Raw genomic sequence first — 25,623 nt, forward strand, 5'->3', positions numbered from 1 at the left:
TGGATAGGCAGGCTTCATAATAACAGAGGGTCCCTCTGGAACATTTAGCCATCTCCTGGCTGAGGTTCCTGTGTGAAAACCCATCTCCCTGGGCCTCACTGTCTCCAGGCGCTCACAGTTTGACAGTTTCCATGGCAAATGGCTGGTAGAGAGCAGTGGGATGAGAAGGAACCTGAGCCCAGCCATCAGGGTGTCCACTGTCAGGAGGTGACCTCAGATGCTGTCTCTAGCCTTTGGGATCCCTCCCTCCCAGCTTTTCCACAACTGTCCCTTGTGTTCGGACCTGCTGGCCAGGCTGTCTGCTCACGACTCCTCACCACCACACGGGCCCTTCTACCTGGGTGTGTTACCCTGACTCGACGAGACAAACATGTCCCTGCTTCCTGGCTCAACTCAAGGACCAGCTATCAGGAATGCACTGGGGCCATTCCCTGTCACTGCCCATGTCATTTCCTGTCTACCTGCCCTGCTTGACCCCAAACTAGGCATGGTGTGGCCCCTCCAGCCTATGAACTATCCCCATCTTGTACCAAAATAAAACAACTGCCACCTGCCCAGCCCTCCTCTGGGTCCCACTGTCCCTGGTTAGTTATGTCAGCGACAGCGAGGAAGGTGGGATCGTGTCCACTTTACAGAGGGAATTGAGGGAGGGAGGGAAGTGTCTTGGCCCCAGCCTTGTCCATTTTGTCTACACTTACCCCCACCCAGTACCCAAGTGTGGCCTTCAGCCTGGGCTATGCAGATGTCCGTTAACTGAACGGATGACCCACAAGCATCGGGAAACAGGCGTCACCTCCCACCCTAACCATTCTCTTCCCTTCTGTCCCAAGGCCCAGCAGAGGTGGGCTGCCCACAGCTCACAGAGTCTGCCAGTTGTGGGAGGAAGGCAATGCGGGGTTCTCAGGACAGGCTTTAGTTCAGATATCATGTCACCTCCCTAAGGTGAGGTATGCACCATTCTGTCAGCTCTCTGGGCCTTGCTGTCCACACAGGTCAAGCAGGTTCGTCCCGCCAAATGCCCACAGGCTGCTGGAAGATCCTGAGTGACCCCGCATGCAGGGAAGGAGATTGGAGGCCTTTCTCCTTGGCCACACGGGCCCCAGTGGAGCTGTGAGGACTAAGACAGGCAAGAAAGACCAAAAGCGCCAGAGATTGTGTGCCACCTCAAGGGTGGGTTCTAGGGGTGAGAGAGGGGACAGGCCTGAAAACTGGGCCTGGTTTGTGACACACACCCAGTGCACCCAGCACCTGCTTGCCTTCTCACTCCTGCTCCCGTTGGCCCGTTCTCAGACCCAGTAGGAGGAAGTCAGCTGGCTTTGTGTGGGAGATTGGGAGGGGTCTGTTGTGACTATGGCCATCTCTAAGCCCTGCTGCTGGAGGGAGGCTCTTTGGAGGGCAGGTTGCATAGATGGACAGGGATGTGTGGGGACAGTCAGGGGGTAGAGGGTCCAGAAGCCAGTGAAGGGTCAGGGCTGCCTCATTTGGCGTGCCCCTGGCCTTGGCCTGCACTAGGGTGGGCTCCCTTGTTGGGGGGAGAGGTGTCTTTCTTGGCAGCTCCCTGCTCCAGAGTGAACAGGGAAAGCTTCCTTCCTACACAGGGCTGGTGGTGCTCCTGGGTCGCTGCTAAGGGCTGTCATCTTTAGGAGATCCTTACTGTCTCTTTACACAGAGGAGAAAAAGTGAAGCACCCTGAAGGCTGGTCACACAGGTAGCAAGAGTGTGTGTCCTGTGAGTGCAGTGCGATGGCCCATATGCGCTCCTCTACCTCACTCTACCCCCGGCCCACCCTGTGCATCCTGTGGCCTTTGGATAAGCCCCTCTACCAGGGCCTGTAAGCTCCACGTTGGTGGGGGGCACCAACACCGAGCAGGAGGAGGCGTTGTTGCTGGTCGCCTGGCCGGGTGCTGGGGCGCCTTGTGCTCTGGGAGAGACTGGCTTGGCTCTGCGCAGGTAGCTCACACCCAAACCCGAATTCCAGCCGCCCAAGACGGCGGGCGGGCGGGCGCGGAGGAGGCCCGGGTTCTCCCTGGGTAGGAGTGCTTCCTTTCGTTTTTAAACAAACAAATCATGAATTTAAAAAGTCCGGGCAGAGAACTACCCAAGGTATAAAAATAGCCCGGGGCCACAGGCGATGTCCGACTGGGGCAGTAAAGCGCCACTCCAACCGGGCGCCTTGGAGGAGGGGTGGGAGACGACGGGGGGGGGGGGGCGCAGCGTGGGCCCCTCCCCCGGCCCGCGGGGGCCGCGTGGCGTGTAAGTGTGTGTGTGTGTGTGTGGGGGGGGGCGTCCAGAGGGCAATCGTCCTCTAAGCCCAGCAGGCTGCGTCAGGCGTCGGGGCTCACCGCCCCTCCCGGGCCTCAGTTTCCCCACGTGTGATCTGGGGTGCGTGGCGTGCCCAGGCTCTCCCGCAGGACGCCTTGCTGGGCTAGGGTCCCTGCGCGGCCACGGCCGGCCTCTTTGTGTGGCCGGGCAGACAATGGCCGGGCCGCGGGGCTCCCAGCCCCGCTCTCCACCACCTCCTCCTCCTCCTCCTCCTCCTCCTCCGGCGGCAGCGGGTTTTTTGGGCAGCCGGGGAGGGAAAACTGCTCCCGCCTGCCTCTTCTCCCACCCCGCCCTCCTCCCACGCCGCCTCTCCGCGGCTCCCGGGAACCCCTGGCGGAGGCAAACTTGCAAGTTTGCAGAGCGCTCTCAACTCGGCACCCGGGCGGCGGCGGCGGCGGCGGGCGGGCGGGGCGTGCCGAGCGGCAGCGGCGGCGCTGCGTCGAGTCCGCGCCCGTCGCGGGCCCCCCGCCGTCCCCCCCCCCTCCGTCACCCCCCGCTGCAGGCCGGGGCCGGAGCGCGGCGCGCGGCGGGTGCGCGGGGCGGCGGGTGCGCGCGCGCGGCGGCGGCGGCGCGCAGGCACAAGTAGTTTACATTGTTGGGCGACTTTTGCAACAACTCGCCGCGCCGCGGCCTCCGCGCGCCGCCGCCGCCGCTGCCGCCGCCGGCTCCCCGCCGCCCGGGCTCGGGCCGGCCGCGCCGGGGGCCGCCGCGCCGCCGCTCGCTGCTCCGCCGCCGGCTGGGCATGAGTTAGTCGCAGACATGGACACCAAACATTTCCTGCCGCTCGGTGAGTGCCGGCCGCAGCCGGGCGGGCGGGCGGGGGACGGGCCCGGTGGAGCCGGCGGGGTGGGGGGGCGCGTGCGCCGTGCGCGTGGGGGTCCGGCCCGATCCGCTCGGTTCCCCCGCGCCGCCGGCCTTCTCGAGAGTTCCGTCCGTCGTCGGGCCCGGAGGAGGGTGGGCGCAGGCTAACTTTTCCCCGGCCCCGGGCGGTGGCGGGAGTGGGCGGCGGGGCTCGCGGGCGGCAGGTTTGCCCTGGACCAGGAGAGGTTACTCCACCGCTCCGGACGTCCCCGGCAACCCGGGCGTCCACACCCGGCCCAGCCGCGCAAGAACCGGGCCGCGCTGGAGGAGCAACTTCTGCGCTTGCTGGAGAGCTCCGGGCCTCCCTGGCACCGGGACGACGGGGATGGGGGGGTTGGGGGGAGGTGGCGTGCTGGGCCCCGAGTGGCCACTGCGCCGTCCGTCGGGTTGCCGTTTGGAACAGGCCGCTGGCCCTTGGGTGTCTGTCTGCCCGGGGAAACAGGCTTGTACCCAGTTCATTCCTCATAGCAGCCCCAAGCCCTGGCAAGGCACCTTCACCCACGGGTCCCTGGTGAGGGGCATCAGATCCACAACCGGGGCCCAACACTCTGGCACCCCACAGCTGTTCTCCCTGGCATGTGAAAGGGAAGGCAGCCCAAAGGCAGGAGAGTCCGTTTTCCTATCCCTTTGCCATCCTGCCAGCAGCTCCCAGCCCCAGACAGCCTGCCAACTCTAGGAGGAGGAGGAGGAGGAATGGGTATGGTCAGGGGCCCCCACCCATTGCTCTAGCTGGGGTTTGGGAGCTAGTGGGAAGCAGTTGGGGAGGGGTGGGACTTTATAAATGAGCTCTGGGAAGGATATTAATTTGGTGGTGGGGACAGCAGCCAGGCTGTCAGGCTGGTGAAGGATTTGTGCTGAATGGAAATTAGGACAGCTGATTATGGACGAAGCCCCATGATCATGGCCCCTTCTGCCTGCCCCCCACTCCAGCCAAGCCTGGGGTGCCGTTAAGCCATTCTGGGAGGTGTTCAGAACTCAGCATAGCCGGAGGGACATTTGGTGATATTGGGAGGTGGGCCACTCTGGGTGTGAGGGAGCAGATCGGAGCACCCTGGCCTGCTTACAGCTCACAGACAAGCCTGCTGGTAAGGGCGACTTGGAGTAGTAGAGGGATTCAAGTTTTTCCAAGCTTGAGAGACTCCTTCTCCAGTAATAGTGATTCAGGTTGTGGGGTTTAGGCTGAATGAGAGCTTTCCTTGGATAAGCCCGGGTTCCAGCTCCTGGGCTGGCCACTCCTGCCCATGTAGGTTACAGACGAGAAACTTTCTGAGAGAGAGGCCTCACTTCAGGGCTGCAGAGTGATGGGCTTGGCGTCGGAACCTCTAGTCCATGTCTGCGGGACGAGAAAGCTGTGCTGTTTGTGGCTTGCTGCTGTGGGACTCCTGCGCAGGATACCTCCATCTCTACTGCAGCCTTCCTACTGCATGTGTGTGCACACAACAGCCTTTTGGAGCAGGGATTCTCTGCTCAGTCTCTGGCCCCTGGACATGGCCGTGCATGTTAGTTACTAGGACTGTTCCGCCTGGTGCGCGGCTGGGGACAGGGGTGCCCAGAGACGACAGTGGCTGTGCTAGAGTCCCTGGGAAGAGGAGAGGTTGTGCCTTGCAACTACTGCCCCAGGAGCGCCAGTGGATGGACATCCCACAGGGAGGCTGAGGTAGGAGTCTTGTGTTCCTCCAGCGGTGGCTCTCAGGACCCAGCTTGCAGCCTCCTGGGTAGCCCATGCCCTTGGGCTGAGTGTTGAGTCCTGAGCTCTGATTACATTTTATTTTTTCTTAAGCTTGTGACCCACTCTGAAGTCCAGCTCAGTTGAAGGTCCATTTAAGCAGCTACTTGCTTAAGCCCTTTTGTCAACACAGCCTAATCCCTACTGGTGGCGGAGTGTCAGAGGGCCTGGCCAGTCCAAGGCCCACAGACTGCTCAGGTCTGTCCTGAAGCTGCAGGGAAGGATCTACCACTCTTTTCAGTTGTCCGGCCACTTTTGGGGTTTGAAGCTGGGCGAGCTTCTCCTCCCAGCATGCACTGTGTGGGGCTTGGTGGGTAGGGGAGTCTCTCAGCCACCACCCACTGAGCTGATCTGTGTGGGGCAGATCTGGAAGGAAAACGAGGCTGGGGAATTCGCCCCGAGGCAGCCCCTGCTTCCTGGCTCTGATGTCCAGGGCTGGCTTTGCTTCGTGCCTGTTGAGGGGGTCTTGGCTGGTTCTCGGACTGGGCAGTAGGACTGGAAGGCTGAGCCTGCAAAGTCCAAAGGTCTTAGACTGCACTGACCCTCAGTTGCTTGTGGTTTGCTTGTGGGGGTACCAGGTGACCAGAGGCAGGGTTCTAGGTCCCCAACAACCTTCTTAGGGAGCACTTGAGGACCTGAGTGAATTTGGGGCCTGGGTGAGGGGTTTCTGGTAACATTACAACCCTTGTGACCCAAAATAGAGTGGTTCAGGGCCTCCTGAAATAACAGGGTCACGTGACTCTCGGGAGGCTGGGCTTGGAGTCCAGCTTGGGCCTGACTAGGCAGTTTGTGGCTAGGCCTGGGCTGCCGACTTGGGCATTTGTTTTGGGAAACTCTGGAAGGGGCTCTGTTTGTTGACTGGTGAAGTGTTAGGGTGAGTAAAACAGCCTTCCTTCCAGTGCTGGCCTGACTCTGGCTGTGGCCTCTCTGGCCTGCATCCTTGTCTGGGGCTGACTGCTACTGGGCCTGAACATGTGGCCCAGATGTGGGCTGACCTAGCTGGACTTTAGGAAGGGCCAGTGGAGGGATGGGGGCTCTAGACATAGCCCAGGGCTGCCCACCCTGGGGCGTGTGGGGCTCAGAGTTGAACGGGCAGCTTGGTCACACAGGGTGGCTAGTATGGGCTGGCTTCCAGTTATGCCAGGCCCCTGACAGCTCTTCCAGCTGTGCCTGTCTTTCAGGGATACAGCGAGGCATACCTCCTCAGGGAGGCCCCTCAGATCACCCTTCCAGGGCCCTCTCCCATCTCCACTGTGGGTGTGGAGGGGGCTGAGCTTGGTGGCCCTCATTCTTTACTCTGGAAAGTGGGTCCAAGAGGTTTGTCACTCTGCTGGAAAGAGTGGGTGCTCAGGCTATGTCCCTCTGCAGAGGGCCGTGCATGCCAGGGAGTTTATGTCCACGTGTATGAACAGACTTCACCACACAAAGTGGTATGGGATGGGGTGAGTCTCATAGGCCCACCCATAGCCATTGAGACTGCCCAGTCTTTCCTTTCTCGGGTGGTAGAGGGTCTTGCCATGTTGGAGCATTTCAGGGCTGGGGGTCTTGAGGGCGAACAAGGCTTAGGCTTGTGGAAAAGAGCTGCTGCCGGGCCTGGCTCAGCTATCCTGTAGATACAGGCCCAGGGCCTCTTGGCTGGCTTAGGGCCAGGACAAGCTAAGACCTGCTCTCTTTCCCTGCTCACTAGGACCAAAGTTTGTGGGCCAGGCAGAGCTAAAAGGGGTCTCTTTAGTTGCTGGATTTCCATGGAAAGTGGCCATTGGCTGGGTCACAAATGGAAGGAGGGGTCCTGGTTCTCAAGAGGCTGTGTGTCTGGACTAGTACGGCATGTGTGTGTCCATTTGGGAGTCACCTTCCAGAAAGTTATCCTGGTGCTTTTTAAACAGGTGGGTTTTGTGGATTCTAGGAAAGGTGGGGGAGATGTTCAAGTTCCCTCCACCCATGGGCCTATTGCATTTCCTTAGGCCATCTCCCTTCTTTCTGCTTAGACCTTTGTCACTCCCCCCCATGACCACACCCTTCCCTACAGCCACAGAGAGGCCCCTGGGCCCTGAAGCTAGATGGTTCACTTTGGCCATCTGCAAAATGGATGGGCTCTGCCCTTCCAGGGTGTTGGAAGTAGGCTGGCTGAGTTCACAGAACTGTGTTCATGGGGTGTGTCTCTCCCCCTGTGATCAGGGTGGGGCCAGGACTCCAGTATGGAACCCAAACCATCCTGAGAATCACTGGTACTATCAATATGGGAGCAAAGGTGAAAAGTGGGTGTCAGGCAAACAGATGTAGCCCCTTGGCTAGGTATCAACTGCTTGAGTGCCCTCATCCCTGCCAGGTTCTTAGGGCACCCCCTGACCATTGCACGACTTTCCCCAGAGCCCATCGTGTCAATGGGTGGGGGACTATGCACGTGCACACCCACCCAAGCCTGGTGCGAGATGTTCTGAACAGTCGTGCCCCAGCGCCTCACAGACAGGGAAATTGCACCCTAGAGTTACAAAGCAATTGTCTAGCTCAGCAGCTGAATGAGCGTGAAACGGAGCAGGAAGCAGCTAGATAAAATTGGCCTAGGCTGTGTGGGGAGTGGGGTGTACGCACGCGTGAGACCTGGGCGAATGCAGACATCCAGACACACCCGACACTCACCTGGCAATGCCCGCTGGCCTGCAGTGAGGCAGTGGAGCAGAGCTCAAGGCCTCCGGGGCCTCCTGGATCTCAAGTACTTCTGTCAGGTTCTGCTCCAACACTTGCCATGCAGTGGTTGCCTGCTATGTACCAGGGACTGAACTCAGGACCTCGTGGGTGATGGGGAAACCAGGCTCCCCAGTGGTGTCAGTTTGCCTTGGTGCCTGGGTCGCGCCTCTGCGTGCTTCTCCCTGATTTTGCTCTTCCAACTGATTTCCCAGGCCAGGCCCAGCCCTGAGCACTAGCTGGGCCAGAACTTGTCCTTGAACGTGCCCAGGTCTTCTTGCTGTGTTAGCATCCACAGAAGCCTACCTGTTGGCCAGGTCCACACCCAGCCTAGTTCTCTGGGAGGCCTGCTATTGTCTCCCTGGGGTTGAGCAGCTGTTGTGCCCTGTAACCAGTGGGCCTGAGGTCTCACTGTGACAGTTCTGACCCCTGACCCTGGGAGGCTTGCCTCCTCCCCCAGTACTGTCTGGGAGAGGAGACCCATTGATTGCCACTCCAGGGCCATCCTGTGGTAGGCTGGTAGCTGGGAGATATTTCAGGCTCCACCAGGCCACTCTTGGTTGGGGGAGCAGCCAAAGGCTCTTTATGTTAGAATCTGGTGGCCTGGCATACTGCCTTACCCACTAAGGACTGAGCTGTCTGGGTGCTGGGGGAGGGGGCCAGGGCAGGATGGCCAGGTCTCCAGGGTAGGGCAAGGACTTGGTTATCTTTGCAGTCCCCGCCCACAACATGCACACACATGTGCAAGCAGGCACACACACGTGCACCACTGTCTGGCCTTTAGGGACTCAGCAGTGCCTTTTCCAAGGAGGATCCAGGCCTGCTGGTGGGCTCCATTCTCTCTTATATACAGGAAGCACCTGGTGGGCACAGCCTGGTCCTCCCCATGGGCTACATGGGGAGGGTGGCAGAAGAGAGGTGAGGTGTAACAGGTAAGGGAGGAGTGATTGGCAAGGACAGACAGACAAGGCCAGCCTAAAGCCAGGAGGTGAGGCAGGAGGTGGTAATGTGCGAGGTGAGGCTGGAGCCCAACATGGTCACAGTGGTGTTGGCTCAGACTATCTGCAGAGGTGGCTTGGAGGCTAGAGGGAGGAGTGATTTCTGTCTGGTCTGGGGCCTGTGGCTGGGCTGGCCCACTCCACGTGGAACCTGGGCTGGTAAGCGTGCTCCCAAGGCACTTCTGTCCTGGTTGTATGGGTGTCTCCACCCTTCCTTGCCAGAAGCCCTATGGGCAAGGCCACCCTCCTTGCCCACCTCCTGCACTTCATCCCCCTTCCTGGTCCTTAGGTCCTTGGTCTGTTCCTGAGGGAGGGCCCCTTGCCTAGTTAACTGAGACATCTCAAGGCCTGAGGGCTTGTAACATCAGCGAGTGTCCCTAGGGTCTCTGGAAAAGGTGACAGAATAATTAAGCAATCATGAGTCCCTTCCCTGGCCTGGAAGGACAGACAACCCGGAGCACTCAGGAATACTGTGGGCCAGGCTGGTTGTGGGGAAGGAAGCAGGGAAGTCCAGCTTCATGGGGTTAGGGCTGGGACCCCAAGGGTCAGGGTGAAGAAAGGTGCTTTAGGCTTCCTTGGTGGTCTTCATTAAGGCTCTGGGTGTGTGGGGTTCTCTCCCAGACGGTCGTCCCTACTCAAGTTCAAACCTTCATGAAGGCCAGGCCCCTTCTGGACCAAGCTCTGCCTGCCAGGCTCAGGATGCAGGGGAGTTGGAGGCCCAAGGCCTAGCTAGTTCCGTAGGGGCCAAAACCTGCTCTAGCCTCCCTGCATCTCTGCTGGCCCATCTGGCCAGGCCTCCATTTCCCAGGTTGTGCCCTGGAGCCCAGGCCTAGTGCTGACGGGCTGTCAGCAGAGGCTGTAGAGTCAGAAGCGTGGAACCTCCAGCACCAAGGGGAACGGGGCACCCTGGGCCCCAGCCAGGTTGTGTGTAAATCTCACAGCGCCGTGGATAAGCCCCGGGGAGTTCAAAGCCGTCGGGTGCATGCTGGCTGTAATGAGGTTACTGATTCAACTGGCTTCCTGGTGCTGCCACCCAGAGTGCCGGGAGGCTGGGAAGCCCCGGGAGGGATCTAAGTATCCCATAATTGACCAATTTAGCTTAAGTGTCCATGCTGGCCCCAGGCAGAGGTCAGACAGTGACAGTCCAGGTGGCTGGAGCTGGTGAAGGTTCCTTATCCAGCCCCTCTGAAGTGGGGCCCGGGAGCAGCTTGCCCTGGACCTCAGGAGCTCGGCGGCCTCGGATCCTCACTACTGCAGCCTTGCCGGCTTCCTGCCTGGCCGCCTGCTCTTCTTCGTTGCTGCGTGCACAGGAGAGCACCCGTCTGCCCAGGCTCAGTGTTTCCCGCCAACCAGTTCTCTGCTGTCACTCCTCTTCCTCGCACATCCTGCGGGGTACCCACGCCCTGTGCTGGGCTTCCAGACCCAGCTGCTAGGATCCCATATTAGTTCCTGAGGGCAGGGCCTGGCTGTGGCCCTTAGTGCATGACATGTGCTGCCCCTTTGGTCAAGGAATGGATGGAATAGACCCTTTCCTGGCCAACACTGGCTGCCTCACAGTAGCATCAGTGAAGGGTGCCTTGTGCCCTGGAAAGGGGTCAGTGGGGCCATGGCAGCCCCTGTTCTCTTGGAAACCCAGGCCTTGTTCAAAATGCGTGATCTCCAGGCAGTGCTGGGTACTAGGCAGCCTGCATCAGCAATGGAATCCGCGAGGCAGGCCTTGAGCCTGTCGGTCCTTCAGCTCAGTGTCCTATGGGCTGGCTGTGATGTTGGGGCGCTTACAACCCTAGTAAGGTTGAGGAGGTTGCAAATGAAGGGGCTTCCTGGAGTTTTCTTCCACCGGACAGTTGGTGTCTGATGCATCCCTTTTGTGGCCCAGCTCCATTCAGCTGAACTTCTATGGTTCTCCATAGATGTTGCACCTGACTTTGGGTTTTAGAGGGTCTTCTAGAGAGTCCTTAGTCTTGCCCTGCTCAGGTGGGCTGGGGAAGGGACAGCCCGCCAGGCTTGCTCTCTGTCTAGCTGTCTGATGGCCCTGGGCAGGTCTTTTTCCTGCTATCTCTGTGGGGGTCCTGGCAGCTGGCAGCTGCTGCCTTCCCCTCGTGGCACCCTGGCTTCTTCTGCTGGGCTGCTGTCCATCCTGTCCTGTGACATAGCTGGGGAGCAGCCCTTGAGGATGACTCTGTGCCTTCCCTCAGCTGAGGGTAACAAGAATTAAGCGGGGGTGTCCCTGGGGTCCAGGAAGCCATGAGCTCTGAGCTCATCAGGGCTAGGGAGTCATGTGGTCATCCCAGGTGGACTTACTTTGGATTTGAACTGGGAAAGACACTTTTGGGGTAGAGTGTGTACTGTGTATATCATGGCATTTAAGAATACGGGGGAGGCAAGATGGGCACAGGGCCCATAGATGAGTGAGGTCAACCCTATACCAGCCACCATCCCAGGTTGGGCCAGCCTTCTCCGCCTGGATTCTGATCTCTTCTGCCTGGATCTTTTCACAGCTCCCATTGTTCCAGCATGGAGCCAGGCCCACGTCTGGATTCAGGGGGCTCTGTAGCCTCTCTAGCCTCATCAAAAACCTCTCACCCCCCTCCCCCCCCTCAGCTTATATCACACTAACTGATGATGTAGGCCAACCCATGTCGTGGTTAAATGCCAGCTCCTAGTTGGGGGATATGTGGCCCACCACCAGAAAATTCCTCTTTTTGGGCCTCAGTTGCTTTACCTTTAAGGTACTTGAGGAGATGAAGGAAGCTTCACAGAGGTGTTGTACATTTGACAGAGAAGAAAAAGCAGTGTTAGGGCCTCTGACTTCTGCACACCAACTCCAGACACATGTGCCAGTTGGTGCATCTGGTTTTATGTGGGTACTGGGGAATTGAACCCAGAGCCAGCAGGCTATGCAAGCAAGAACCTTTAACTACTGAGCCATTTCCCCAGCCCCTTGAAGATGGGTATTGAAGGATGGATGCAAGTTTACTGGATAGGCTAAGGAATTAAAGCAGATCTCCAGGGAATTACGGCTCTAGCCAAGGGCCCAGAGATGGGATGCTCAGGTGGGTATGGACATGTGCCCTTTTCTTGAGTGTTCCAAAAGTTCCAAAAGCTGCTTGGCCAGGCTCCTCTTTGCCTGCCCCTTGCCAGCTGGGCCACAGGTCTGTGCTGTGGGAGCCTTGTGAACATGGGGGTGTGGTCAGCTGGTCTGGGAATGATTAACCCTATGGAGACCTGAGTCTGGGCCCTGGGCCTGGTGGTAGTGTGGTGGCTTCAGAGTTGCTTCCCTGTCAGCCTGATGTCTCCTCTCTTTCTCTCTCCTGGTGCCTAAGTCTTCCTAAATGTGAAGCCTACCCCTGCTGGCTCGCCATCGGCCACTGTCCAGTGCAGAGCGTCAGTCCTGCCCTGGGGTGAGTGGCCCTTGCTGGGGCCCATTTTAGGTGGAGCAATTGCTCTCCCCCAAGCCCCCGCCATCAAGTCTGTTCCCACATCTCTGGTCCATCCTGCTTCTCTCCTTTTAGGCAGCTTTTGTGTCATCTGCCTGGGAGCCTGCAGGATAAGCTGGCTGTATGTTGTGGCCCTGTCTCTCCTAGCTGGCTAGAGGACAGTTCTGATTGGGACCAGAGTCCAGGGGAGGTGGCGGACCCGCCCCCACCCACCCTGCTGTGGACTTTCTGCCCAGGATCAAGGTCGAGGAGGGGTGGGGAGGCAGGGGCCTTAGTCATTGGGTGCCAGGACCAAGGGGGGGGGGCAGGGCTTGCATCCCCCTCATACTCCCTGGAAACAAGGTTGGGTCACCCACTGCCACTTGAGGTTGGAACCCTGGGGACTTGGCCTGGGGATGTTGGGTGGCCGTGGTCTCCAGGCTCTGTAGCAGTTGCACCTTAGGTGGAAGCAGGTCCAGGGCCTGCTGCCCCTCTCCCTTTGCCGCAGCACACGCCTTGCCTGGGGTGCATAGCGCCTTCCTTTGCTGGTTTCCTCACCAGCCGGCAGGAAGGATGAACACTGGGCTGAGGTAGAGGTGGGAAGTCTGTGGCTGGATCCTTGACAGCTGAAGACAGAAGAAGCCCTTTTCTGCATGGGCCAAGACTGCATGGCTGGCTCCCCGCTGCCAGACATCCAGGGAAGCTGGTTCCCAGGCTGCATTAGCTGCAGAACTCCCAGCGCCATGTGCCGCATGCATCCCACAGGGCTGCGGGACGAGTCAGGGCTCTCTGCAGACCCCATCCTATGCCACTCCCCCCCAAGTTCATGGCGGGGCTGAGATGTGGGCTTGTCCCACGCCAAGGACGGCTTCAGATCACTGTGTTAAGAACATCCCATTGGGCTCAGCTGGCTTCCCCGGGGAGGGAAGTCCTGCTTCTTGTCTATCCCAGCCCTGCCTGGGAGGGGCAGGGACCTTGCACTGGGGGTTCTGTGGAACTGCCTTCACACCCAAGGCCCTGCTGGCCCTAGTGTGGATCTGGACTGTTGCTGTGCATGCATGCTCCCGCCCCCCAAAAGTGTCTTCACCTGTGTTTGGCTCACAATTGACACAGCTGCCACTGAGCACAGCTTGCGTCTTCCTCAGACACAGCTGCCCAGATGCAGATAGTGGGGCCCTTACCTTCAAAAGCCCCCTGTGTGTGGACCTGGCTTGCTTTCTGGGCCAGATAGATCTTGTTGAAACATGTTGGCAAAGCTCCTCTGCCTGTCTACTCTCCATGTGTCCATCCATCTGTCCATGTTCGCCTGTACTCAATGAGTGCTGGAAGGAGATCTGAGCCTGTCCAACCCGAGTGGGCACCCAGAGGGCAGATTCCTGAGGTCTCTTTACACTTTTATTTTTTCAAAATTACCTAGTGGGTATCAGGGCAGGTGGCTCCTAGTGAGCAGGTAGCCTGGGCTGACAGTGCTTCCCTGTCTTTGATGTGGGGTGGCGATGGGGTGACTGTAGTGTTGGGAAGGTTTGGTCTTCTAGAGCTGGGTCTGAAGGATGTGTAGGAATTCGCTGAGAAGTTACTTTATGCACCCGGACTGTCTAGTCTCAGCTCTGTGTCCTTGGGCTTCTAACGTGGAGTTCATTGATGTTGCAGTCACTGTCTCACACAGGAGTGTGCCTTCCCCTGTGGGGGACCAGCTTTGAGACTCCTGCATGTCCTGTGGCTCCGGCCTTCAGCAGCTGTGTTCCTGACCACAGCGTGAGTGGTTGCAGTGTGCAGAACTTAAACCAAGAGCATTGAGATGGGCGGGTTTCCTTTTGCTTAGCTGGCTACGTGCCAGCCCTGCCAGGGGGCAGAGCTGAGGAGGGTCACGAGTACCCAGCCGCAGAACAACATCCGCAGGCTCAAGGATGCGCAGGGCAGGATCCCCTTCCCTCTGCTAGGCTGGGGGAGACATGATGGTTTGGGCCTCAGTCAGGATGTGGAGATGCTGAGTGCACGGAGCCAGAGCTTGGGGTTGCTCTGGAGAGGCCAGTGGTGGGCTGAGGGTTCATAGGCCTTGGGGATTAGGTGAGGGCACTGGGCCTTGGGGGCTGCCTCTTTTGGAGAGTAGAACCTGTGAAGGTGACCTGTGTGTGACAGAGGCTGCGGTGCTAAATGAGGAGCAGCTGCCAGAGCAGGTGGGGGTCCTGGCCAGGCTGGAGGTGTCCTGCAGAGCTTATTAGCCAGGAAAGAAGTGGGCTCGGCCTAAGGAATGGCCGAGGAGGAGGCTGCTGGGGTGGATGACTCTCCCAGGGACTATCTAGCAGATATGGCTCCAAGCCAGGTTTTGGAGGGTCCCTCACCTCACCTGCACCCCAGATCTGTGCTCCCTGATGGAGGTTGTGGGGTTTTTTGTGTGCTTAAGGGCAGCACTAGGACCATCAGGTTGAGCGCCAGGAGCAGGGTGGATCCCCAAGCCCAGCCTGAGCAGGAGGGAGGTGGTCCCGACTGTGCAGGGTGTGTGTGTGTGTGTGTGTATCTACACATGTGCAGCATACACTTATTCATACACCAGTATCCCTGTAGCTCTAGTGGTTCTGTGCCCCCCCGCCCCCCCCCCCCCCCCCCCCGTGGTCTCTGTGGTCCACTGGAGAAGTATACTTGGCCACAGCCAACCTGGGCGGGTGTGTCCGCAATCATTGGGCAGTTGACCCAGGCTCGAGACACTTGTGTGATTTTGGGTGCTACATGCTGTTACCAGCCCCTGCTGACCCATGTGAGGAGGGCTGGTCTGTATCAGACCATAAGAACATCCTCAGGGGGTCTCCCTGGTCCAGCAGGTAGTGGGTACTAGTGATCTAGCATCTCTTGCTGGCCTGGCCATTGTCATCGATGGGCCACCCTCAGCCTCAATGAGCGCAGGAGCATGGGGTGCAGCTGTGGCCAGGCACCTAATTCTGCTGCCTTATCCTGGCTCCTTGTGGCTGGTGTGCTGTGGTTTGTCAGGGAAAGTGCTGGTGTCTGCAGGCTTTCTTGGGAGTAATCCATACTCTACTGTCTGCAGGCCACGCTAGCTAGCTGATTCACAGATCAGGCTCTGGCCCAGGTGGCACCCCTGGTTCTTACCCAGGCTGATGCCCCCTAGGTCACCGTGGGGTCATGGGCCAGGTTACCCCTCTACCTCTGGCTACCTCACTGCGGGGAGTGGTGTGTTCTCCATGGGCGTTTGGCCAGCGTAGCTATGGCTGGTAGGGCAGTGTCAATGGGCCCGAGTTGCGGCCTCCCCGCCCACAGTGGCTTAGGGACTTATCTGCGTGTGGACAGTTATTGTGTCTCCAGGCTGGGTGGCTGGACGCACTTGCAACCGCTGATGGTCGGAGGAGGGGACAGTACCAGAACCCATGCAGCCTTGGACATGGCTGATAAGCTGGGAAGTGGTTATCAGAGGGGGCCTGCACCACCTCCCTCCTCAGTCATGATTCCAGACTTGCATGCAGACCATGTGTGAATGTTTGTGTGCCCTGTCCTGGGGGGACCTGTGCATGTGCGTTGTGTATGAACTGGGGCGTTATTCTATCTCTGGGGTCCCCCAGGGCTCTGGAGATAGCCTCCCTCCCAGCAGCTACTCTGCTCTTCCTGGCCATCTGCCTGCTGGCTGTCCCCTCCCTCCCCAGGTTTCCCTGGCTGCTTTCCTGAGAACAACGCTGTGATTGTTGTCACCACCATTGTCTGCCTCCCACTGCGACCTCCTCACTGGTATTTGACAGCCCCTGCCAGCGGGAACCTGGGCACCGAGGGTGGGTTTTGTGTGTCCCGAATCTGAGAGGCCGGTAGGCACTACCTGAAGTTGGTACTTGGGCCTTGAAGGCTCAGGGCCTGTCCCTTTCATCCTCAGCACTGGCCTGGTTGTACCTTGTTCATGGGGGTCCAGATTGCTTCACTGGACAGTTAGGAGGTTTTGCACCTGGCAGCTGATTCGGTAGGCAGCCTGGTCCCCTTTGTGAGCATGTGGCCCTCTGCTTTGCTCTGCCCTGTCCTTCCTTCATTGGCCTCAGCCCCACTGGACATTCAGTCCTTCTCCTGGGTTTTGGCACCCTGACTGCTGCAGCACAGGGTTTGCAGGGTACTCATGTGACTGGGTGCTGGGCATGGTGTGTGGTAAGAAGTCTGTGTGTATGCCTCTGGGAGTGGGGGTGACCCATGCCCATGCGCGACCCTGTGTTTGTGTGCACCTCTGACAGCATGTGACTCATGTGTCTGTGCACACCTACATCCATGTGTGAGGGTCTTTGTATTGTCAGCATGTGAGTGTGAGTGACCATACGACAGTGTGTGTCTGTGAACCCTGTCCATGTGTAAGAGTCTATGACTTGTCAACATGTGAACTGTGTACACACCCATGTCTGTGCATGAAGTTCTGTGTATTGTCAGCTGGTGAGTGAGTGTGTCTGCACACCTGTTGTAGTTACCTTCATGTTGCTGGCACATCTTTAATCCCAGCACTCGGGAGGCAGAGGTAGGAGGATCGCTGTGAGTTCAAGGCCATGCTGAGATTACATAGTAAATTCCAGGTCAACCTGGGCTAGAGTGAGACCCTCCCTCGAAAAACCAAATAAAAAAAATTTTTAAAAATTTGTCTTACAGTCTCAAAGGGAGGTTTCATGATGGTAGGAAAAAGATGGCAGAACAGAGGATGGGCATCACCCTCTTGCCAGCATTAGGTGGACAATAGCAACAGGAGAGTGTGGCACACTTTAGCAAAGAGGAGCTGGCTGTAACCCCCCTAAGCCCACTCCCCAAATACACTGCCTCCAGCAAGGCTTCACCTGCCAAGTTGCCATCAGCTGGGGAGCAATCATTCAAAACACATGAGTTTATGTTATGAGTTATGAGGAACACCTTATCCAAACCACCACAACACCTATGTCCAGGCATGAGGGTTTGTGCATTGCTCGTGTGTGTGTGTGTGTGTGTGTGTGTGTGTGTCTGTGCGCCCTGTCCCCCACTCCTGCTGTGTAGTAGTTGCAAAGCCAGGGTTCAGATGAGGCCCTTGCTTTGAACCTGACTCCCTCAGTCAGCTTAGCACCAGGGACCTCGGGGCCCGGCTTGCTTGGGGCGCAGGGACATGTCTTGCAGTCAGGCACTTAGAGGCCTGGCAGGCCAGGAAAGCTTCAGAGCAGCAGGTGCCCACAGACGTTATGCACTGCCTGGGGAGGGAGTCTTCTCTGGGGATAGGTGCTCAGCTCCTTGGAGAGCTGAGAGTGTGTATGTATTCTAGAAAGACCCCCTGGCTGGCATAGGAAGGTCAGACCAGTTGATGTCACTCCATCTGGGCCAGGTACCAGGGAGTGGCATGGGTGATGGGCATTAGTGGGGGCCCAAGGCGATCCTTGTGTGGCAAGGAACACTGAAGTAGTGCATTATGGACTAGTTAGAGGCTTGTTGTCATGGCTTTTGGCTCACTGTCCCCCACCCACGAGCAGCATTGGGACTGCCTATCCCAGGTGCCCTGGGCAGCCCCTACCTGCTGGTGAGTGCTGACCCAGAGGGCACCTATGCTGCCAGTTGTGCATGTGTGGGTGGGGGGCTGTGGAGTGATAGCTGTGGCAGCAGTCCTCTGCTGCTGCTGCTCTGGGGCTGGGGTGTCTCAGCTCCAGGAGTGGAGTCCTAGCACGGGGGTCTGTGCCCGGGACAGGGAGCTGGTTGGTCCCGAAGCTCCGGTCGCCATGCATACTTCAGTACGCACTCGCCTGGCGTGAATGCTGGCAAGGCCCAGCAGGGAAGGATAGGAAGGAATGCTTCCTCTCATTGTGTGATGAGGAAATCGAGGGCTGTGAGCTGCGGGTGGGGCGGGTGGCCCAGGCTGCCTCTGGTCTGAACTCCTGTGCCCCTGTCGCCCATCTGCCCACCCTGGGCAGAACAGACATGCAGACAGAGATGGCAAGCAGAGGGGCTGACCTTGATTCAGTCCCTACCATGGGGGCTCCAGCGGAGGCAGGGCGCAGCACTGTACACCCCTTCCTTCCACAGGGGAGGTAGCCCCTACCCCATCCCTGAAGCTGCGTGGAGACATGCGAAGCTCAAGGGCAGGATGGCAGCAGAGCTGGGATTCAAACCCAGAGTTTCAGGACTCTGTCTGGGGGCTTCCCATTGGACCCCAGGTGCCTGGATGACATTCTGGAGACAGCAGACCTGGAGACCCCGTGTATCTGGGAGGGACTGGAGCCAGCCTGCCTTGTTAGGCAAGGAGATGCCTCGTTTCCTATACAAACAACTGGGGCTGGCCGGGGCAATTTTATTTTTATTTCCTATTTTTACTTCCTCGTGAGCTCTTTTCAGCAACTCTGGGTTAGATGGGCCCCACCCTCCAGTCTCCACCCGGCTTCCTGGCCCAAGCCTGGGACCTCAGGACTGGGAGCTTGTGTGTGACCCAGCAGTGGGGAAGTAGGGGCACTCCAAAGGTGGCTGTCATACACCTGGGGCTAGGAGCTCCCCCCCTTCCTGTCCTCTGGGAACAGCCTCAGGCAGTTGGGTATTGGCAGGAGGTATGCCTGGTGTCTGACTCAGTTTCCATGGATGCCTCCCTGAGTCTCGCTGGGGGTGTGTTCCCCATGGGGTGGGGCATGGACTTTGGGTAAATAGATATGCAATGTGCTTACTGGGACCAGGCCAGGCAGGGTGCGGCAAGGGCGGAGCCAGGTTGTGGCTTGTGTGGATCATGGGATCATGTTCCTCTAGTCTTGGCTCAGCCCACTGAGATGTCCACTGTGTTGTGGGCTCTGTGATGCCCACCCTGGCATGGGGATTCTTACCCTGTCACTTGCTTGCATGCCTCGTGGACGTGTGGTCCTGAACTGGGCCCAGACCACTGTGACCCCCAGGTGTGTATGTGGAACTCCCCAGTCCGTACTGAGCCTGTGCCCCTCCAGGAGTCCTGGGGAGGGAGTCAGCCTTTGTAGGAAGGAGCAGGCTCAGAGGCAGCTTTGCCTGTGGGATGGGTGGTGGCCTCCATCAAGAGGTGGTTGATGTTGGCTGTCCCCTCAGGTCAGGACATCGGGGCAGGTGATCCTTTCTGCCCTGGCTGGCTTGGTGTCAGCACAGGTGGTGGCTGTTGTCCTGATGTGGTGGTGGCTTTCTTGGTGTGAGTCGAGTGGGAGGTGTGTGTTGTGGTGTTGGCAGAACCTGCACGTGTGGGTGCCAGGATTGTTGGTAATCCTTTGATTACAGGCCAGGAAACCAAACCCTGCAGTGCGGGGGCCGGAGGGGGTCCTCCTCAGAGAGGCCCCAGGAGATTATAGATTTCTACATGGCCACCCTTGGGAGGTGTCCTGGATGCAGGCATTCAGCCTGTGGAGATGAAGGCGAGCCTGCCTCAGAGACCTATAAGCTATCAGTGGGCCATAATACTGGGCAGGTAATGTATGCCGTAGGCAGTGGTGGCTCCTTCTTCAAGCCCCTTCTCTCATGTGTGGGTTCATGCCATCTGCTTCTAGAGTGGTCATGTGGATTACTGAAGGAGGGCCTATCCCTTGATGTTGGACCAGAAGCAGGGAGTGGGAGCTGGAGGCCTCTCTGAACCTCAGTGTCCTTGTCCCAAGGTCAGGGAGAGGAGTGCTGGCTCCAGTTATGGGGCCTGTGAGGCCTGTAGGCCAGCATTCTGGGATGGGGGCACCCTGTGGGGCTGGGGAAGGTAAGTAGGCTTGTAGCTCTGCCTACTGGGGAAGAGTGTTCCCAGATCTGGGCAGGGAGATGCTGCTGGATGTGGCCTCATAGGGACTTGTGGGTAAAGCCACTGTTCCAGTCCCATTAGCCTTTCTTATGACCAGAAGAGGGGCACATGTCCAGCAGGCTGGCCCTCAGGGCCCAGGCCTCATCCCCACCAGCACTGCGCTGACCATGGCCTTGAGCCTGAGGTGCTTCGTACTAGTTCCTTCCCCCTTCCTGTCTTCGTGGTGCTTTCGTAACTGTGGGAAAGTGCTTCCTCCCAGTCAGTGGCCAGGAGCATGGTCAGCAGATGCGCTGTCCCTGTTACTACAACTCTCTGGCTCTTTACAGTCCCACTGAGGGTGGCTCAGCCCTCCCTGTAATACATGGGACCTTCTTCATGGAGGTCCTGGCTGCCAAGCTCAAGATGTCTGGACCCCATGCCTTGTACCTTCTCACCTCGGGGCCTTTGCTCATGCCCTCCTTCTTCTTGGTAACTTGCCTGACACGGTCGCTTTTGTTCCAGCCCCTGGGGGCCTGGATTCAATGCCTCTGCCCCTGGAAACTGCCCATGGCCTGACCCTCAACCCTGCCCTGCTTATGAAGGCCAAGGGTATGCAGCCTGCTTGGAGTCTGCAGAATACATATGGATAAGCTCCTCCCCAGCCCCGCTTGGAACTCATTTCCTTCATCTCCATCCAGCCCTGATGTGAGGGTATTCTGGATGCAGAGTATGACGGGAGATGGCTCTCACAGCTGGGTGGCCTGGTGTTAGGCAGGCAAATAGGCTTTCTCTTGGGGCTCAGCTTCTTGAACCCACCATCCTTCTGAAGGGGTGTGAGTGGGGTCTGCCTGTGTTCCCAAGTCAGCAGTCACAGGCGGGGAAAACCTGCGGTTTTTCATCAAACTCCATTCTGATCATAGCCCAAATTCCTCTTAGGAAGGCAGGGCCCTTGGTTCCTGCCTCCAGTGCTACAACAGGAGGGTGGAGGTGGGGCTTGATCCAAGACTGTACCCCCTACCCACCTCCTCACACTGCTCCCCGCAGCACTGTCGGTTTTTGGTTCTCACAGGTGTCTTTTGTGTGCTGCCTCCTCCAGGCAGCCATCTAGGGTTAGGTCTCCTCCACCCTTCATGAGTGCTGTGCTTCTTGGGGCTTTGATGCTAGGGTTAGCCTAGGCTTGTCTGGACCCTGGTCATGATGGGCAGTGGCTGGGGGGTTGGGGAATGGGAATTAACCCTATCATGAGCTTTGCTTCTAAGCCTGGGCCACATGGCCAATCTCAGCAGGGCAGACGTGCTTAGGGAGGGATGGGATGGAGTTCAGAGGCTTGGTCTGGATATCTGTGCAGATAGCCTGGTTCTCTAACTGCCTCCCAATTGATCCCTAGACCACCAGCAGTGGTTGAGAAGATAGAAGTGGGTGTACCCCAGGGGTATCACCAGAGCTGGGGCCTCCACTGTCTTGACATGGCAAGTGATGTGGGAACTGATGGTGGTATGTGCTGACGTTGTGAAAAGCCCATGGGACAGGTTTCCAGGCATCCTCCTGTGCGTTGCTGGGGCAAGGCCAAGAGCTGTGAGCACAGCCATGCTGCCGTGTTGACCCTTGGCAGCTGTGGTGGGGTCCCTTCACTTTGGGCTCAGCTCCCCACCGCCATGGACCACGCAGAGCCATGGAGTAGGTTGGTGGTCTTGCTTGCCTGTGGCTGCCTGGCCTCCTAGGTGCTGGCTCAGCTGGTCCTCCATCTCCGTCCACCTAAGGCATTGTGGGAGCCTGAACTGAGGAGAGTCAGGCTCAACCTGGAGGGCGCCTGGTGGGAAAACAACTTAGACTTGCCTTCTCTCAACCCCCCACTTGTTGCTCCCTGTGCCCTGCACATGGCTCGTGAGTGAACGAGGCTTCTGCTTTCTGGCTGGATTACTGGGGACAAGTGACCATGGAGCAGGCCCCTGGGCCGCTCCTGCTCTTGGTCCTCTTGTAGGGACCATGTTAAGAGTGGTGGCAGTCTAGGCAGCTTCTGTGACAGAGCCTGGTGGGGTGGGTGTAGTGACATCCCAGGTGATAAGGCTTTGGGACCACTACTGGCCTCTGGTCTCCACCAGAGTTTTCTTTGTCTTATGTTCCTGGTCACAGTATTACCTGGGTCCCGATAGACCCTGACACCTGGCTCCCCAGTGCTGCTTGCTGGGAGCCAGCGGTTCTGCGGGGCCTGTTTCTGGAGGCTAGAGCGCCCTAGCCCTCGCGGCAGTGCCACCTGAAGGCCCTGTGGGTCCTCCTGGGGCCGCTGCCCCTGCAGGCCTCTCTGGGACATCAGCTCTTTCAGGACCCCCTTCCCTATTGGACACTCATTCCTCTGTCTGCTTGCCCTTCAAGGACTAGGCATATTGTGGTGTGGCAGTGGCTCTTGTGCATCACCTTTCTTGGGGCCTGTGGGTACGGGGGTGGGGCTGTGGACCTTGCCATCTCCTGGCATTGCCCCCAGAGTGGGCATGCAGGGGTGAGAGAGTGGATCTATGTGACACATAGGGTTCATTGGATGCTGAGCCTGTGTTCGGGATTTGCTCCCCTACCTCCTACCATGGCAGCATTGTGGGATCTGAAACTCAGTGCGCCCAGCCAGAGTTTTGTGCCAGAAATGGTGCAGTTCTCAGGAAGATTTGTGCTTGGAGAGGCTATTGGGACAGCAAGGGGGGAAGAAGGGGACAGGTGATCCTGGCAGAGACCCCTTTGCCTGAGCCTGCCTGTTTGTGGAGGAACACTTTGCCCAACGAGCTTTGTGATCAGAGCAGCAGCCTGGGGAGGCCTGAGCCTGGCTGCAGGCCCCAGGCTGGGCGGGAGAAGACTTGCGTGGTCACTGTGTAGCTGCCAGGTGGGTACGGTGGGCACATGGGCAGTGGTGTGGAGGAGTGGGCAAAGGAAGGGTTAAGGAACCTAGGGAAGTAACAATGTTTCTAATTTCCCTGTGTGATTTAATAAAAATGTAAATTGCTGGGTGGACGGCCGCACCGCCATGGTGTTGACCGAGATTAATTGCGGGCACTCGGTGGTCAGCCTGCCTTTGTCTCTGTGTTCCGAGCAGGCTGGTTCCTCCTCCTGGACAAGAGGCTGGTCACTGAAGGGCGGATACCTTTCCCCTGGCCCAGATGGGCAGCTTGGGTGTCCAGGCATCTCCTGAGCAGGAAGAGGACTGTAGAGGATCCCTGGGCAGTCTGGATAGACAGCAGCACCCCTCGGACCACCTGCACCCTAACCCTGGAGGAGCAGGGAGGGGGTTAGGCTATGGCCTGGTGCCTGCACTGAGGATGGTCGAGTCCTGGTATGTGGTGGGGTCCCGGGTCTCAGGGGCCATGGAAAGCCTTCGTTTGGGAGACATTTGGGCAGAGGTGATGGGAGGAAGAGTGTATAGGCATGCAGGCAGAGGAGGAGCCTTGCAGGCTGAGCAGCAGCATTCAAAGGCAGGGAGGTTGGGTTTGGAGAGAGGCGTCAGGGAATGAAGTGGGGGTGGTGGTGGTAGGTCGTGCAGTCAGGTGGACAGGGGAAGAGGTGTTAGATTTACAGTTGTGTCAGGGATGTGCCAGTGGTGTTGAACAGGTTCTGCCTCTGGGGTCTGATGAGTTCTGGTTGCTGGCAAGCAAGGAACCAGGGTGGTGACAAGGTGTGTGGGGAAGCTGGTGGGTTAGAATGACGTGGACACTCTGGGCTTGGGATGTAGACTTAGAGTGACCACACAGTTGGGGCCTGTTGGTGGTGCATTTGTGGGTGCATGCGGTGGGGCAGTGTTAAGGTGTGGACTGGGCTACTGGGCTGGGAGGCCCGGCAAGCCTGCTTGAGGTGGGAGGACAGTGCATGCTGATGAGCCTTCGACTTAGAGGCCCCCCAGAAGTGGAACTTGGGGTTTGTGGTCAGGTGGGATATTTTGGTGGCCTGGCAGCTTGGGGTGTTGTTGGGTGGCACCAGTGTTGTGGTGTGATCGCTGTGCTTAGGTGTGCAGCCACAGGTGCTAATCCTTCGTGAGCTTAGGGTGGTTGCTGGGAAGGTCCCTGGGGACCAGTATTAATCACTTGATTCCAGCTGCAGGTTTGAGAACTGTCATGCTTAGACGACTGGCCTGATCTTTGGGATCTTACGTCGAGGCTAGCTTGGTCCTCTTGGCCCCGTATGGCTCCCTCTCTCTTGGACTGATATGGACTTTGAATTCCTGCTCAGCGTGTCCTTGTCTGCACACTGTCGGAGGCTCCCTGTCAGAGGTGTCAGACACCCACCGAGTGCCAGCTCCGCGTCCAGTGTAGGACTCCGGGGTCAGATACTGAGTGTGGAGGCCAGGAGCACTGCCTGGGTCACAGTCCCCGGGAGAGCTGCGTTTCTGTGAGTGGCTCTGAAACACCTGGCCTTCCTAGCCCTGGGAGGCCAGCTGAGCCTGTACTGGCCTCTAGAATTTCTCAGGGCCCTTCTGAGACCCTGGTCATGCACCATGGGGGTGGAGGCTATGACACCGTGTGAGCCTTCTAGGGGGGCGTGTGTTCGATTTACAGTTGTGTTCCCAGCAGGTAAGAGCAGATCTTTGCTGTGAAGCCTGGTTGTACAGGGCATACTCATTCCCCTCGGGAAGGGACCTGAGCCAGCCTGTTTCACCCAGCCCACCTAGAGGCCCTGCTAGTTGATGGGGTTGGCCTGGCAGGCTTCAGCTCTTGGCCCGGCCAGCCCAGGGCTGCGGCTTCCCTCTGCCCAGCTAGCTCTGCTTTTGCTTGGGCACTTGAGCTGTCAGAAGTCTGGCCTTAGGTAGCTTTGGACAGTGGTGCCTCCGCCTGGGTGAAGAGCCTGGCTGGGTTTAGTAGATAGGCTATCAGGAATCCTGGCTGGGGGCAGGGGAGGGAAAGACCAGCCCAGTCAGCTGGGGCCTGTGGGCCTCAAGCACTGGTCCTTAGTGAGTATGGTGAGGCCAGTGTCCTTGCTGTGTGGGAAGTAGGGCTCCTGCCCTTAGTGCAGACCTCAGAGTGATGATGGGAGCAGCCACTGTCTTCCCACCTGAAGCTCATTTATTGGTGCAGGATCATGTGTGGACCTAGGTCCGGCATTGGAGGGCATGGCGTGGCATCTTCCCTCTGGTTGCTCTTCCTTCCCATACAGCTGACATCTGGAGACCTCACTTGGGGGTGGGCTTCCTGGGCACCTACCTAAACTTGTCGTGTGGGGTTTGGAATCTTGAGTCCTATGCGTCTGTTTGTGTTCCTAGAGGCACAGCACTGTGTCTCCACCCCTGGGACCGAGCCTGTTGTGTGGCATCAATTGAGAAGCTTCATGGAGAGACAAAGCCCGGCCAGTGGGGTGGGCGTCAGGGTGGGTGCAGCTGCTCCCCAGCTGAAGTGGTGTGGGTGCTGAGTTAGCTCTTTTCCCCCTGCCATCAGCACCTTCCTTTCCTCTTGGCCTGTGGGCTTCTCACCTTGGCTGGATCCCTTTTCCATTCCTTGGACCCCTGACTCATGGCTGTGTCCAGAGCTTGAACAGACTTGGGGTCAGGGAAAACCAGTTTGCCAGATGGCCAGGCAGGCACATCTGCCCAGCAACATCAGAAGATGCCGTGCTGAGTGCAGTTGATTAAACGCTCTGTCTGGGGCTGGCTGGGCAGCTGGTTAGCATCAGCCTCTGCCCCCTGCAGGGTGCAGAAGCCACAGGGAAGGGAGGAGCAGGCCCCAGGGAACCCTTGGGTGGGTGCTGCAGAACAGGGTGTCCAGTATAGCATTGGCTTCACTCCCTGGGTCTCCCACTCGCCAGCTGCACTAAATTTTAGGGGACCCCTGCCATCCAGATCCTCAGTTTTCCTATGTATAAGTTGGGGATGATTATTGTCACTTTGCAGGTCGCCCAGAACCTTACACACTGGGTGTGTTGGTGGTCGGGTCCCCGGGACTGCCAGGGTGCTTCCTGTGG

General features: G+C 58.3%; 1 protein-coding gene across 1 annotated transcript in view; it reads left to right on the forward strand.

The window, feature by feature from the left end:
- Positions 1-3,018: 3,018 nt before the first annotated feature.
- The window catches only part of Rxra (retinoid X receptor alpha), a 101,020-nt gene continuing 78,415 nt past the window's right edge, over positions 3,019-25,623 (forward strand). Inside the window, exon 1 of the mRNA XM_045153365.1 lies at positions 3,019-3,109. Within this exon, the coding sequence (XP_045009300.1) occupies positions 3,082-3,109 (28 nt within the window). The 5' untranslated portion in view covers positions 3,019-3,081. The remainder of the gene's footprint in view (positions 3,110-25,623) is intronic.

This window comes from Jaculus jaculus, chromosome 1 (assembly GCF_020740685.1).
Source record: "Jaculus jaculus isolate mJacJac1 chromosome 1, mJacJac1.mat.Y.cur, whole genome shotgun sequence".
Taxonomy (NCBI): Eukaryota; Metazoa; Chordata; class Mammalia; order Rodentia; family Dipodidae; genus Jaculus; species Jaculus jaculus.